Source organism: Geotrypetes seraphini, chromosome 3 (assembly GCF_902459505.1).
Source record: "Geotrypetes seraphini chromosome 3, aGeoSer1.1, whole genome shotgun sequence".
Classification (NCBI taxonomy): domain Eukaryota; kingdom Metazoa; phylum Chordata; class Amphibia; order Gymnophiona; family Dermophiidae; genus Geotrypetes; species Geotrypetes seraphini.
In genome coordinates this window covers 410,663,142-410,676,821 of record NC_047086.1, presented here as the reverse complement: position 1 = coordinate 410,676,821, position 13,680 = coordinate 410,663,142, and the positions used below count along the sequence as shown (strand labels likewise).

At 43.6% G+C, this 13,680-nt stretch overlaps 1 protein-coding gene across 2 annotated transcripts in view; it reads left to right on the top strand.

Annotated features, from left to right (window-relative positions):
- Positions 1-9,136, top strand: part of SRF (serum response factor) — a 243,291-nt gene extending 234,155 nt beyond the window's left edge. For both annotated transcript variants that reach the window (XM_033937484.1, XM_033937483.1), the window contains one exon: positions 5,093-9,136. In XM_033937484.1, the coding sequence (XP_033793375.1) occupies positions 5,093-5,185 (93 nt within the window). In that variant the 3' untranslated portion in view covers positions 5,186-9,136. The remainder of the gene's footprint in view (positions 1-5,092) is intronic.
- Positions 9,137-13,680: the final 4,544 nt, after the last annotated feature.

Below are 13,680 nucleotides of genomic sequence, written 5' to 3'. Positions count from 1 at the left end.
GTAAAGATCTATCCAAGCGACCGAAATGCAAGGGACCTGAGGAGAGGAAGAAGCGATATGGATTGCTCTGAAAAGAGAAGATGAAACTTCTATCTATGTGGGTGTAGTCTACAGACCTCCGACTCAATCGCAGCAAATTGATAAGGATCTGATTGTGGATATCCAAAAGTGTGGAAGGAAAGAGGAGGTTCTGTTGTTGGGAGATTTCAACCTGCCGGATGCGGACTGGAATGTTCCGTCTGCAGATCAGAAAGAAGTAGGGTGATTGTGGATGCCTTTCAAGAGGCTCTGCTCAGACCAATGGTGACGGAACCCACAAGGGAAAAAGCGATATTGGATCTGGTCCTCACAAATGGAGAGAGTATCTCTAATGTTCGAGTGGGTGCTCACCTGGGAAGTAGCGATCATCAAATGGTTTGGTTTGATATAATGGCTAAAGTGGAGAGCGGTCGCACGATACTTAAAGTCCTAGATTTCAAACGTACGGACTTTAATGCTATGGGAGAGTACCTGAAGAAAGAGCTGTTAAGATGGGAGGACATAAGAGAAGTGGAAAGACAGTGGTCTAAGCTGAAAGGAGCGATAAAAATGGCTATGTACCTTTATGTGAAGAAAATCAATAAAAACAAGAGAAAAAGGAAGCCGATATGGTTCTCCAACCTAGTGGCTGAGAAAATAAAGGCGAAAGAATTGGCGTTCGTGAAATATAAAAAAACCCAAGAAGAGGAGAGCAGAAAGGACTACAGGGTGAAACTGAAAGAAGCCAAGAGAGAGAGACGTTTGGCGAAAGCACAGGCGGAAGAACAAATGGCTAAAAATGTAAAAAAGGGAGACAAAAATTTTTTTCATATATATTAGTGAAAGGAGGAAGGAGAAAAATGGAATTCCTAGGCTAAAAGATGCTGGGAACCAATATGTGGAAAGTGATGAGGAGAAAGCGAATGTGCTAAACAAATACTTCTGTTCTGTGTTCACAGAAGAAAATCCTGGAGAAGGACCGAGATTGTCTAGCAAAGTTACACAAGAAAATGGAGTAGATTCTGCGCTGTTCACGGAGGAGGGTGTTTATGAGCAACTTGAAAAACTGAAGGTGGACAAAGCGATGGGACCAGACGGAATCCATCCTAGGATACTAAGGGAGCTCAGAGAGGTTCTGGCGAGTCCTATTAAAGACATGTTCAACAAATCTCTGGAGACGGGAGTGATTCCTGGGGATTGGAGGAGAGCGAATGTGGTCCCTATTCAAAAAAGTCACAGGGATGAAGCAGGAAACTACAGGCCGGTGAGCCTCGCTTCAGTTGTTGGAAAAATAATGGAAGTTTTGCTGAAAGAAAGAATAGTGTACTTCCTTGAATCTAATGGGTTACAGGATCCGAGGCAACATGGCTTTATAAAAGGTAAATCGTGCCAAACGAACCTGATTGAATTTTTTGATTGGGTGACCAGAGAGCTGGATCGAGGACATATGCTAGATGTAATGTACTTGGATTTCAGCAAAGCCTTTGATACAGTTCCTCATAGGAGGCTGTTGAACAAACTTGAAGGGCTGAAGTTAGGACCCAAAGTGGTGAACTGGGTCAGAAACTGGCTGTCGGACAGATGCCACAGGGTGGTGGTTAATGGAACTCGCTCGAAGGAAGGAAAGGTGAGTAGTGGAGTCCCTCAGGGTTCGGTGCTGGGGCCAATCCTGTTCAATATGTTTGTGAGTGACATTGCTGAAGGGTTAGAAGGAAAAGTGTGCCTTTTTGCAGATGATACCAAGATTTGTAACAGAGTAGACACTGAAGAGGGAGTGGAAAATATGAAAAAAGATCTGCAAAAGTTAGAGGAATGGTCTAATGCCTGGCAACTAAAATTCAATGCAAAGAAATGCAGAGTAATGCATTTGGGGATTAATAATAGGAAGGAACCGTATATGCTGGGAGGAGAGAAGCTGATATGCACGAATGGGGAGAGGGACCTTGGGGTAATAGTGTCTGAAGATCTAAAGGTGAAAAACAGTGTGATAAGGCAGTGGCTGCTGCCAGAAGGATGCTGGGCTGTATAAAGAGAGGCGTAGTCAGTAGAAGGAAGAAGGTGTTGATGCCCCTGTACAGGTCATTGGTAAGGCCCCACTTGGAGTACTGTGTTCAATTTTGGAGACCGTATCTGGCGAAGGACGTAAGAAGACTTGAGGCGGTCCAGAGGAGGGCGACGAAAATGATAGGAGGCTTGCGCCAGAAGACGTATGAGGAGAGACTGGAAGCCCTGAATATGTATACCCTAGAGGAAAGGAGAGACAGGGGAGATATGATTCAGACGTTCAAATACTTGAAGGGTATTAACGTAGAACAAAATCTTTTTCAGAGAAAGGAAAATGGTAAAACCAGAGGACATAATTTGAGGTTGAGGGGTGGTAGATTCAAAGGCAATGTTAGGAAAATCTACTTTAAGGAGAGGGTGGTGGATGCCTGGAATGCGCTCCCGAGAGAGGTGGTGGAGAGTAAAACTGTGACTGAGTTCAAAGAAGCATGGGATGAACACAGAGGATTTAGAATCGGAAAATAATATTAAATATTGAACTAAGGCCAGTACTGGGCAGACTTGCACGGTCTGTGTCTGTATATGGCTGTTTGGTGGAGGATGGGCTGGGGAGGGCTTCAATGGCTGGGAGGGTGTTGATGGGCTGGAGTAAGCCTTAACAGAGATTTTGGCAGTTGGAACCCAAGCACAGTGCAGGGTAAAGCTTTGGATTCTTGCCCAGAAATAGTTAAGAAGAAAAAATTAAAAAATTAAATTGAATCAGGTTGGGCAGACTGGATGGACCATTTGAGGCTTTATCTGCCGTCATCTACTATGTTACTATGTCACAGTGAAGCAGTTTGTCGAATGGCTGCACAAAGGAGTTTGTCAGTTTTTCTCAAGCCAGTACTGGAGTCCCTACGCAGCTACTTTTGTTTCTAGGATCTTCAAATGAAAATACAAACAAATCTGAAAATGATACTGGTTAGGCTAGGGCCTTCTAAACATATCTTGAAGACTACAGAGCACATATAGTTTTCAGAACGTCTGAATGCACTCTATACAGATTTTTCTCTTGCATATTGAATGTGGATATCTTGAAGTCCCTTCTTGCCATAGATTTCCCAGGACTGGTTAGAAAGCCCAGTTAGAGAGTACTCCAGGACTGTCGTGAGCAACAGTGATCTAGTTACATTTGGGGTAAGAGAAGGAGGGGGATTAAGTTCTAAGGTACAAATTAGAGAATGACACGGTGACTGTTACCTACGGCTAGCTGCAGGTAACCTGCCAAAACGGGGAGAAAAAAAACCTTTAGTTCCCTTCCCAGCCCTCCTTGCGATCGCGCGCACTTGCTCCCAGCCATTGGCAACAAAAAAACCCACCCATCTGGGCAACTCTTCCCGTCATCTAGCCACCTCCCTCCCTTCCCCTCACCTTCGCAGGTGCTCTTCAGACTTTTTTCTTTCTGGGTGTTCGGCCGGAGCAACATTCTCACAAGTTCTGCGCTTAACTGCCCCAAAGCTTCTCCTATGGTGCACTTCCTGTTTGCGTCAAGAGGAGAAGCTTTGGGGTAGTTGCATGGGACGTGTGAGAACATTGCCACTTCTGGACACCCAGAAAGAAAAAAATCTGAAGAGCGCCTCTGAAGTTGAGGGGAAGGTGACCTGATGAAGGGAAGAGGTTGAGTGGCGCTGAAGGGAAGAGGGGGGAGCAGATGCTGTTTGGAAGGCGAGAGAAAGGGGAACAGATGCTGAAAGTGGAGAGAAGGAAGTGGGGAGGAGAGAAAGGGGAGCAGACGCCGGATGGGAGGAGTGAGTGTTGCTGAAGGGAAGTGGGGGGAGAGGGGGGGAGCAGATGCCAGTTGGAAGGGGAGAGTGAGAGAAGGGAATAGACACTGAAAGTGGAGAGAGAGGGAGCAGACACTAGAAGGAAGTGGGAAGGAGAAAAAGGAGAGCAGATGCTGGATGGGCAAGGATAGAGAGGGGAGCAGAATCTGGAAAGAAGTGGAGAGGAGAGAGTGATGGAAGGAGGGAATAAAGAAAAAGAGCACATGCTGGATTGGAGTAAGAGGATATATTTAGTGCGATACTGAAAGGGGTGAGGGAAAGAGGTGGCAAGCTGGAGGTAGACTCAATGAAAGGGAAATTGAGGACTGGAAATGTAAGTAGACAAGATGTAGAAAACAACTTGAGAAGGAAGAGCAGAAAAGGGAGAGGAGAGAAAGAGATACCAGAGCATTGGGGGAGGAGCCAGATACCAGATCTGAAGGGAGGAAAGGAGGAGAGAGATGCTAAATTGATTGTGAGCCTTCGGGACAGCTAGGGAAATCCAAAGTACCATTTTTATTTATTTTTATTTTAATGTATCTTTAATCTATCTTCATTGTAAACCGCTTTGAACCTCACGGTATGGCGGTATATAAGAAATAAAATCAAATCAAATCAAAAACCACCTGGGAGAGAGAGAGATGGAAGGGAAAGAAGATAGAGATGCCAGACCATGGGGGAGCGGAGGGAAGAAGATGGGTGCCAGACTAATGGAGGGGGAAGGGAGAGACAGTTTTTGGTAGAGGCATAGAAATAGAGCAGGTGTCATAAGGAAGAGGCAGAGAAAAGGCAGACAGTGGCTGGAAGGAAGAAATGAGGAAAACAGAAACTAGACAACCAAGGTAGAAAAAAAATTTCTATTTCTTTCCTTTTTTTTTTTTTTTTTTTGCTTTAGGATAAAGTAAAATTGTAGCTGTGTTCAGTATACTGTATAACTATTTGAGGCTTGTGTGAATGGGATCAGATGGCTTGTGGGGACAGGGACCGAGTTCGCAGGGACGGGGCGGAGACAAATTTTTTCTCTGTCATTCTCTAGTACAAATGATGTTGTGTACATGCTATAGGAACACATGGGGACTTTAAAGTCATGCTGAGTGGAGCGTGTTCAACGAACTTAATGTTTCTAAAGAAAGTTAGTGGTAGTGGGGCCATACTACTGAATCTGAAGATGGGCAGAATTACTAGACCTGGTAGTCTGCATCTGTTATGTTATAGCACCTGAGTCTCCATGTCTTAACACTTTTACTGCTTTCTTCTCTTTCTAGATGGCTGTGATAGGTCAGCAGAGCAGTGGGGCTAATCTGACAGAACTGCAGGTGGTGAATTTGGATACAACACACAGTGGGAAGAGTGACTGAAAGCTGACCCTACTCCCTCTTCTCCCCTGGTGGGGTCCCCAGCCAGGGCAAGGGGCATGAAGGGGGAGACTGCAGCAGTGCTATTTAATACAGACTGCATCACTTATTTATTGTTGCCTTTTCACATTTTCTTTTATACACACGTGTAAGCGCTGAGGCAGGATTCAGCTCACTGCTGCCTGAAGTCATGGAATTAGAGCAAGGCTGGGGTTACTTGCTAAGGCACCCCTTCCGTCCAGGAAAAGAAGCAGATGCTCACTCCTGAAATGGCTGCTTGTCTCTCACCCCCACCAAAGAACCTTCTTTCCAGACTGGTGCAAGTGGCATGACACTGCAGTGGATCCTTTTAGAGAAGCATTCCCAGTTACTGGATAAAAAGGCCATGTTACCGAGGAGTATTACTACAGCATACCTAGGGAATGCAGGGGCTGGGTCCCGTACACAACTGAAGTAGAAATGTGGACTTTGCACCCAGCACATAATCCAACAATGCCCTGGCACAGAACATAAAAGTCAAATGCTAGAAAAACTTCCCCATTCACCTAGCACAGCACTGACCCAGGTACAGCAGCCATAGACTGACCCTGGTTCAACTAGTGTTAGCTCTTTATGCTGAATCTAGCTGGCATGCATAGAGCTTGGTTGCTGGGAGTGCAGGAAAATCAGCTATAGACTGCTCTATGCGTGAGCTTTTTGCTCTCTTACCTTAGGAAATTTAGTATTGGGTTAGACCTGGGATTTCTCTGTCTCCCCTACCTCTGCACTTTCCATCTCATGCTCCTTGATGCTTCCTTTCCCCTTGGCGTTCTATCTGTAGTAAGTGAGCCTTATGCTGAATAGCATTTGCCGTTATGGAAGTGAAACAAGTTTCCAACATCATTCTTTGCATGGAAGCATTTCTAAAGTGCCAGTACTTCCTTTGTGGTGTCTCTGTATCAGTGTCAGGAAGTGGCAAAGAGAAAATAGGCGAAGGACGGAAGGAAGACTCTTTACTGATTAGGTTTCCTACTGACTGACCACAATTTTCCAGGCTTTGAAAAAAAGGGGTTAGCAGTTTTCAGAGCTGTTACCTGTAACTACAAAAGCAAAACTGGGAACAGTGGCTTTGGGCTGTTTGAGAGCAGAGAAGCTAGTGAAGGAGAGAGTACAGTGGGAAATGGTCGTTTTGCCTGTGGACTGATGCTTGTGATCAACTGTTGCCTACTCCTACAGGGAGCGCACTTTGGTGCTGTGCTCTCACCAGTACTTATTTGCTGGACCCCTATAATGTACACTCACCATAAGACTTCTTTACTAAGGGCTCTATACCTGGACGATAGCTATAATTAATATGCATGACATTGATTTGCATACATTACCTCCATTGTATATAAATCTCTTCCATGCATATTCATTGAGGATATCTTGAAACCTGATTTGGGAGACACTGCTCTATACTAGAAGGCTTTCATAATGAACAAAACCCGGGGTGTACATGATCTGCTCCTCTAATAGGATTGTTTCAGGATATCTAGGATGAAGATTTTAAAAACAAATATAAGAAGATGCCATCAATCTGATTAATTTGGATGGTTTGCTTATCCTGAAAAGCAGTCCTAAGAAGCAGAATTGAGAACCTTAATATAGACATTTGTAGCACTGATTCTGAAAGGGAATTTGATGGTAATCTTTTTCCACCAGCCAGCACCTAGCTCTATATGAAGGCAGTGGAGATGGGGGTAGTCAGAGGTATTGCCTAATATTCCCTGTTGTCCAGTTAAATCATGCTGAGCGAGTCAAGATAGAATTTTGAGAACTTAACCAGGCAATACTGCTGATTATGACCTCTGACACTGTGCATGCAATGCCAGGGCAGTCCAGGAGATATGGGCACTGGCATTCAGGACCGGAGCTGCATAGCTAATCAGGCAAGAAAGGCCACTTAAATAGCAGCTGATAAGGGCCAGCACTGAATATACAATGGCAGTCAGCAGTTATAAAAACGCCAACCATCTCCAGGTCAGTATTGACCTGTTGGCCTCTTCTTGGGATTTCTAGCACCTCAGTCTGAGCATTTGAAGTGACCGGTAGACAAAAAGGGAAATCTTTTACATGTATCTCTGCACAGGCTTCGCTGCCAGTGGTACAGTTTCTTTAGCCTTCCCTTTTGCCAAGGTGCAGCTTCTCTCAGCAGACCTAGGCTCCTGTTCTCTAAGAGGGCCAGCTATCAGTCAGGTGTCTTTCCTTTATGCTGGGGGTGCAAAAGTGACTAACATGTTTTTTAATTAAAAGGAAAAAACAAAAAAGCCTTGAAAGAAATGACTTTATTTTTCTAAGTGTTAAACTCAGTATTTATGTATTTCCTAAAAGGAGTAAAGAGATGAGCTCTTGTATAGTTCTCATGCAATTTGTCTACACATTTGTATCACAGGACAGTAAAACAGAGGGAGGGGGCTTTGCTTTCATTTTTAATGTACTCTTACAATGTTTTGTGAACATTAGCGTTTAAGCTGGACAAGGTAAATTCCCAAACGCCTGTAAAAAGGGGAACCATAGCAGTATGTAATTTTGTGCTGCACAGAGAGGTCTAGAGAAATCTTTTTCTTGGGCAGTGCTATCTGTCCTATACATTGGATCAGGAAACATGCAGTTTGGCTTATAAATTTGAGTTTATACCTGTGATTGTTGTATCATTTAGAGCAGGGGTGTCAAACCTTTTGGCTTCCCTGGGCCGCATTGGCACAAAAAAATGTTTGTGGGGCTGCACAAATGCGCAAACACTGCAGCAAAACAGAGGAGGGAGCCGGCAAGACAGTAAACACCCGGGGGCAGCAGAGGAAAACACTGCATCATCCTCGACCATGGCCGCACAAAATACAGGGCCGCAGGTTGGACACCCCTAATTTAGAGAGTATTTGCCTCATCACATGTTCAGTGCTCAAATTGATTTATACTGGTTGTGTTGTACAGGGATGATGTATTTGAACCCCCTCCTCATTATACTATTAAGATCATGAGAGCCCGAAATCATCCAAATGCTTGGGGATTGTATGTTGGACTTCTCTCATCACTGATCTGCTCCTTTGCACCCATCCCTCTTCACATGAGGTTTTCTCCATTAATCACTTCCTTTACATCACAGGCTTTTGTTTCTTCTGCCCATCATGGATAAAAAGCATTTTGGAAACAGATCACTGAGTAGTTATTGCCTCTGGTGGTAGTCATTTATAGTCTGTTTAAATAACTCCCTTTTTCAGGACAGAACTCCTGCCTGTTGGCTGGCTGGTACCCTTTAGCAATTTGAGAGTGAAAGGAGGAGGTTTGAAATAACTTGTAACCCATCTCGACAGTTTCCTTGATTTAAATAATTTGTTGGTGTCCTTTTGTGACCCCTGTTTTCAATTTGCCTGACTTTTTAATTCTGCTGTAAAAGTTAACATTGAGATCTCTTCATGTTGGTCTCCTATATAGCTGCGCAGATGCCCTGGCCACAGAGGCTCATCCATGTAGCACAGCTATTCGCTTTGTAGTAGCATGGAAAGCCAGTGACTCAGATTTGAAGTCATCTTTGCAAGTTGCAATATCTCCATAGCTGATCAATTCTGGACGTGTTATGGAAGTTTTTTTTTACAAAAATCTTGTCACCTCAACAATTAATGAAATTGTCCTAGAGTGAGGTGGAGAATAAATGAAATCGGATTAAACGCTAATGTCCTGTTTACTTAAATGTAAGAACTTGTAAGAACACGTCTTTATCAGGGATGACATGGCATTTATCGTGTGGTGAAATGATTTTACTTAATATTCCTGGCTGGATTTTTGTTGTGAGTGTTTATTTTATTTTTTAAGTTTCCAGGGTCCTGTTTCTGGAACGCTTGTGGAAGTAAACACAGTACTATGTACAGAACTTTGTTTTGTATTAAAAACAAAAAAAAAAAACAACTTTCAATAAATGTATCATTTTGTGCACACCTTTGGTGTCCAGTTTGCGTTCAGTGCAGGTTCTGTATGACACATTAAGCTTTGAGGGAAATGCACAGCCTGAGCCCAGAAACCAAAAATAGGTAAGTGAGAAAAGAAGGTAACAGCAGTATTCCAATTTCAAAAATCCATCTTCTCTCTCTTTCCAACCATTTGCCACAGAAACTGTCAATATGATGATAGAAAAAGACAATAAGTTCTCTCTAGTTTGCCCAATTTCCACTTCTGTATACCATAGACTTGACAGGTTTTCCATCCAGTTCTATATTTTCTCCACCTTCCAGAGCAGCAGCTAGGTAGGGAAGAGCAACTGCTACAGGGACTATAAAATCAACCCCCAGCCACTGTTCCCTCAAAAATGAACAAAAGTCCTCCACCTATAGTCTTTTCAGTGAGGGGTGCTGTTTCAATATCATATTTTCAGTGCAGTTGATTGATGGAATGGTCTTCCACGTCAGGTAGTCGAGGCCAGTAACACGCTCGACTTCAAGGGACGATGGGACAGACAGGTGGGGTCGCTCAAGAGGAATGCTTAATAGATGGATTCTCGAGGGAGGGAGGGTTCTTGAGTGGGCAGACTTGTTGGGCCGTAGGCCCTTTTCTGCCATCATACTCTATGTTTCTATGTTGGGAGGGGGAGGACTCTTGTTCAGAGAGAACAGTGCCCCCAACATTTATATGATTCACATTGCTGTTATGGAGAAAGAAAAATGGTACATAAGAATAACCTTACTGGGTCAGACCAATGGTCCATCAAGCCCAGTAGCCCATTCTTACCAGGTCACTAGTGCCTGACTAAAACCCAAAGAGGAGCAACACTACCAAGATTGTGTATCTCCTTAAAGAGGTGCATTTCTTTTATTTTCTGCTAGTATCACATACTGTACTGTAAAACAAAAAAACAGCAGAGAATTTGAACTGTTAAAAACAGTTGCAGCTGGCAAACTTCAACAAAGTCGATATTGATATGAACAACAGTAGCAGATAGTCCCAAGTTCATAGGTATAGTATCTGTGCATCAGTAGTTTGTATTTGTATAGTTAATAGTAGCGGAAAGCAAAAACAGCAATGTCAAACCAGCTGACAGGAGGTGCAGAAGTAGAATGGACTTAAATGATGCTGCTTAGCACTCGCTCAGCGTTTGTGTTCTCGCACAGATCATCCTTTCTTTTGGAGAGTACTTTTATGAGCTTTTCCATTTGAATCAACTGGATGGTTTTAACATTGGACCCCTGAAAAAAGGAGATTATTTAATAAATATAACAGTTTATATACTGCAAGGCTGTAAAGTTCTTTGCAGTTTACAATAGTTAAAAATACAACAAACATGAATATAACTAAAGAAAAGTTAAAAGTCAATAACTAAAAACTCTAAAAAGACTTGATTAAGATCTGGTAAGCTTTTTTTCCCTTTAGCCACATGCTGCAGAAGGAATCAACTGGATTTTGCACTCTGCCTCTGTTACTTCATTGGGCTCTGTAGCTCCATCTTTAGTCAGTACCCAAGCATGTAGAGCCACCCAATACACATGAAGTAGAGGCCCCTGTAGAACAGGCTCAAACAGTAACTACACAGTATTAACTGCCAACATTGGCTTCAAAGGAGCTCAGAAACTACTCCCCAATAAATGGAAACGTATATACAATTTCTTCCCAGCCCCCAAAGGCCGAAAGGCATCCAAGATTCATCTTGGAGGAGCATAGACTGAAAATGTAAGCAGGTGCAGTAAAGACAGGGTGGGTGTTTAGAATGTCTCACCTGCCTACTGGAAAAGAGCTTACCAGGGTAAGTACATGATCGCCTTTTCCAGTATAATAGGTGAGACATTCTAGTTTCAAGTTTATTAGGATTTTATATACCACCTATCAAGGTTATCTAAGCGGTTTTACAATCAGGTACCAAAGCAGTCCCCAAAAAGGGCAGACTTGCTGCAACGACCCTTAAGACCGAGAACCCAAAAGGCGGAGTGCTGTCTTGCCACCACATCCAAGCTGTAGAACTTGGCAAACGTATGAAGAAAAGACCATATCACCGCTTTGCAAATCTCAGGAGAGACAGATCTAGCTTCAGCCCATAAAGCAGATGAAATGGCCCTACGAATCCATCTGGAAATCATGGCCTTAGAAGCGCAAATTAATGGTCAGAGAGACTAAACTCAATGACCTCCAAATAACGCAAAAGAACTCTGTGCACATCCAGTTTCTTCAACAGGTGGTCCTGTGACTTGGAACCTATTGGTTGAAATGTAAGCAAACACACTTCCTGATTGACATGGAAAGCCGAAGCTACCTTCGGCAAGAAGGAAGGAAAAATCTGAAAGGAAACACCTCCAAAATATAGAGGAAAGCAAGTGATATGCAGGCACATTTGTAGGTGAAGTCCGCTGACGAAGCCTATTTACCGGTGCTCTCCCCTAGCTAAGTAAGCTTTACGCTTACTGGGGATGTGCAGGAGTCTGTACTCCCACCGTCCTTCCCCTTGGAATGCCAGGTTGTTGTTTTTTCTCACCGCTCCTGACAGGTCACAACTGTCCCCTGTTCTATGCTAATAACTACCTCTAACAAATCAAATAGCGAGAATAATTAAAATACTTCAGAGAGAAATAATTAAAAGGTGAGTCTTAACCAAGTGTTTAAAAAAAAAAATTTGGACTGAGATGCCTGGTTCACAGGACTGTTCCTTTATTTTTTGCAGTTGTTAAACTTCCTTAGTTTCAGCACTGGTTTTTTAAAGCGGCAGGTGCTAGGACTGCAAAGACATTTTTTCATAGTCCATTCCTCAAGACGTGATGGACAGCGGCTAGCAGTTCTTTGGCGCCGGAACTTCTCCTATGCAAAGTCAGCCGCCAACACCGCTGCTAGCTCCCTCCCCTCAAGGCCCTCTTTTGCCACTGCAAGGGGAGGTAAGCCAATGTATGCCAATGCCGCAAGAAATTTAAAAACTGGCAATATCAGTAGGAGAGACAAAAAAGAAACTCCCAATGCGGGACAGAAATCGGACACCTCCTCCAGCAGAGTCTTCTATTTCCCGCAGTTTGTCATCAAAAGTGGCAGGGGCTTCCATTTCTAAGCACTCAAAAAGGTTCCCGTGAGCTCTGCCTTGGCTTCACAATCCTTTTCTGTGCCACAACCTACTTCTTTGGAGACTGCAGGTATGTCTAAAAAGTCTTCTAAAAGTACTAAACGGAAGCAGGAGCCCTCCTATATTGTTACAGCCAGACCCTATTCCACCAAAGAGTTGTTTTGCCGGCTGTGCAAACAGAACCTTCACAGGGAGTTGAATCTATTCAGGCTATTTCAGGGGTTTTCTCATTGTGTCAAAGGTTTATGCAGGACAGTGCTTTTTTGCAACCGTCTCACCAGCTTCCTCCTTTTCTGGGGCTCCAACCTATTTCAACTTTGATTCCGCAGCTTGACCCAGTGGAACCTCGCTACTCAAGTTCAGTACCACTTTCACCTCCTCGATCATGGGCTCCGGGTACACCAATATGTTCTTCTCCAATCCAGAAACCACACTCTCTTGCTTGGTCAGAACCCAGCATCCTACCAAAGTCTGACCCTCATCCGGAGAAGACTATTCAGCCCAGCTCCTCTGAAGAGTATGCCTATCCAAAGTTTTTACAGAAAGTTTCTTCCTTACTCAGACTGAATGAGGTGGCTATTTCTACAGGTAGCAAGGATTTTCAAGCTTTTCTACAATTTTGTAAGACTCCAGCAAAAGGGTTTATAGCCTTACCAGTACATCAGATTCTGCAGAACCTTCAATTAGAAATTGACAAAAACCTTTTTCAGTGACTACAGCGTCTAAACGTTTGGAGACTAAATATAAAGTTCATAAAGCTCCTTGTCGTGACATTCTTCACCATCAATTGATGGTGTCAGAATCAGCTACCAAAAAAGCTAAAGTATCCAGAAGTCCCCTATCTGCATCTCCGAGTAAAGACCTTCGCCTTCTTGATTCTATGGGTCGCAAGCAGTGTTCCCTCTAAGCGGGCGGGTGTTGTGAGCAAACTTTTTTCACCGTGAGCCAAAAATATCGGGCGCCAGCAAGTTATGAGCCAACTCGCCCGATTCTCCTCTCGCCGCCCTGCCATCTGCCGTACGCCTCTTCCGATCGTGCGCTGTGACGAGAAACGTGTGCGCTGCGATGTAATATTTTGTGCGCCAGCGCACGCCAGCGCAGCTTAGCGGGAACACTGGTTCAAATGGTTTTATTTATTTCCCCAAATTTATTTTTGTTATACGCATTGAAAATATTTGATATTGCGTTTAAATCAAAATCTCAATAAACTTGAAACGAGTGCCCGTGAGATTGTGGGAGGGTTAAATACTCAAAACTTAGAAGTTTTTGCTATGCCAGCTTTCTGGTATCTTTACATACAGTGGCGTACCTAGCATATGTAACATCCGGGGCCCATCATTTTTTGGCACCCCCCCCCCATCTGTAAGAAAAACATGATTTTTAGTAACAAACCACACGTCACACATGAGTACCTAGGAAAAGGCAGCATCTTACATATTGCAGTGAGCAGTAC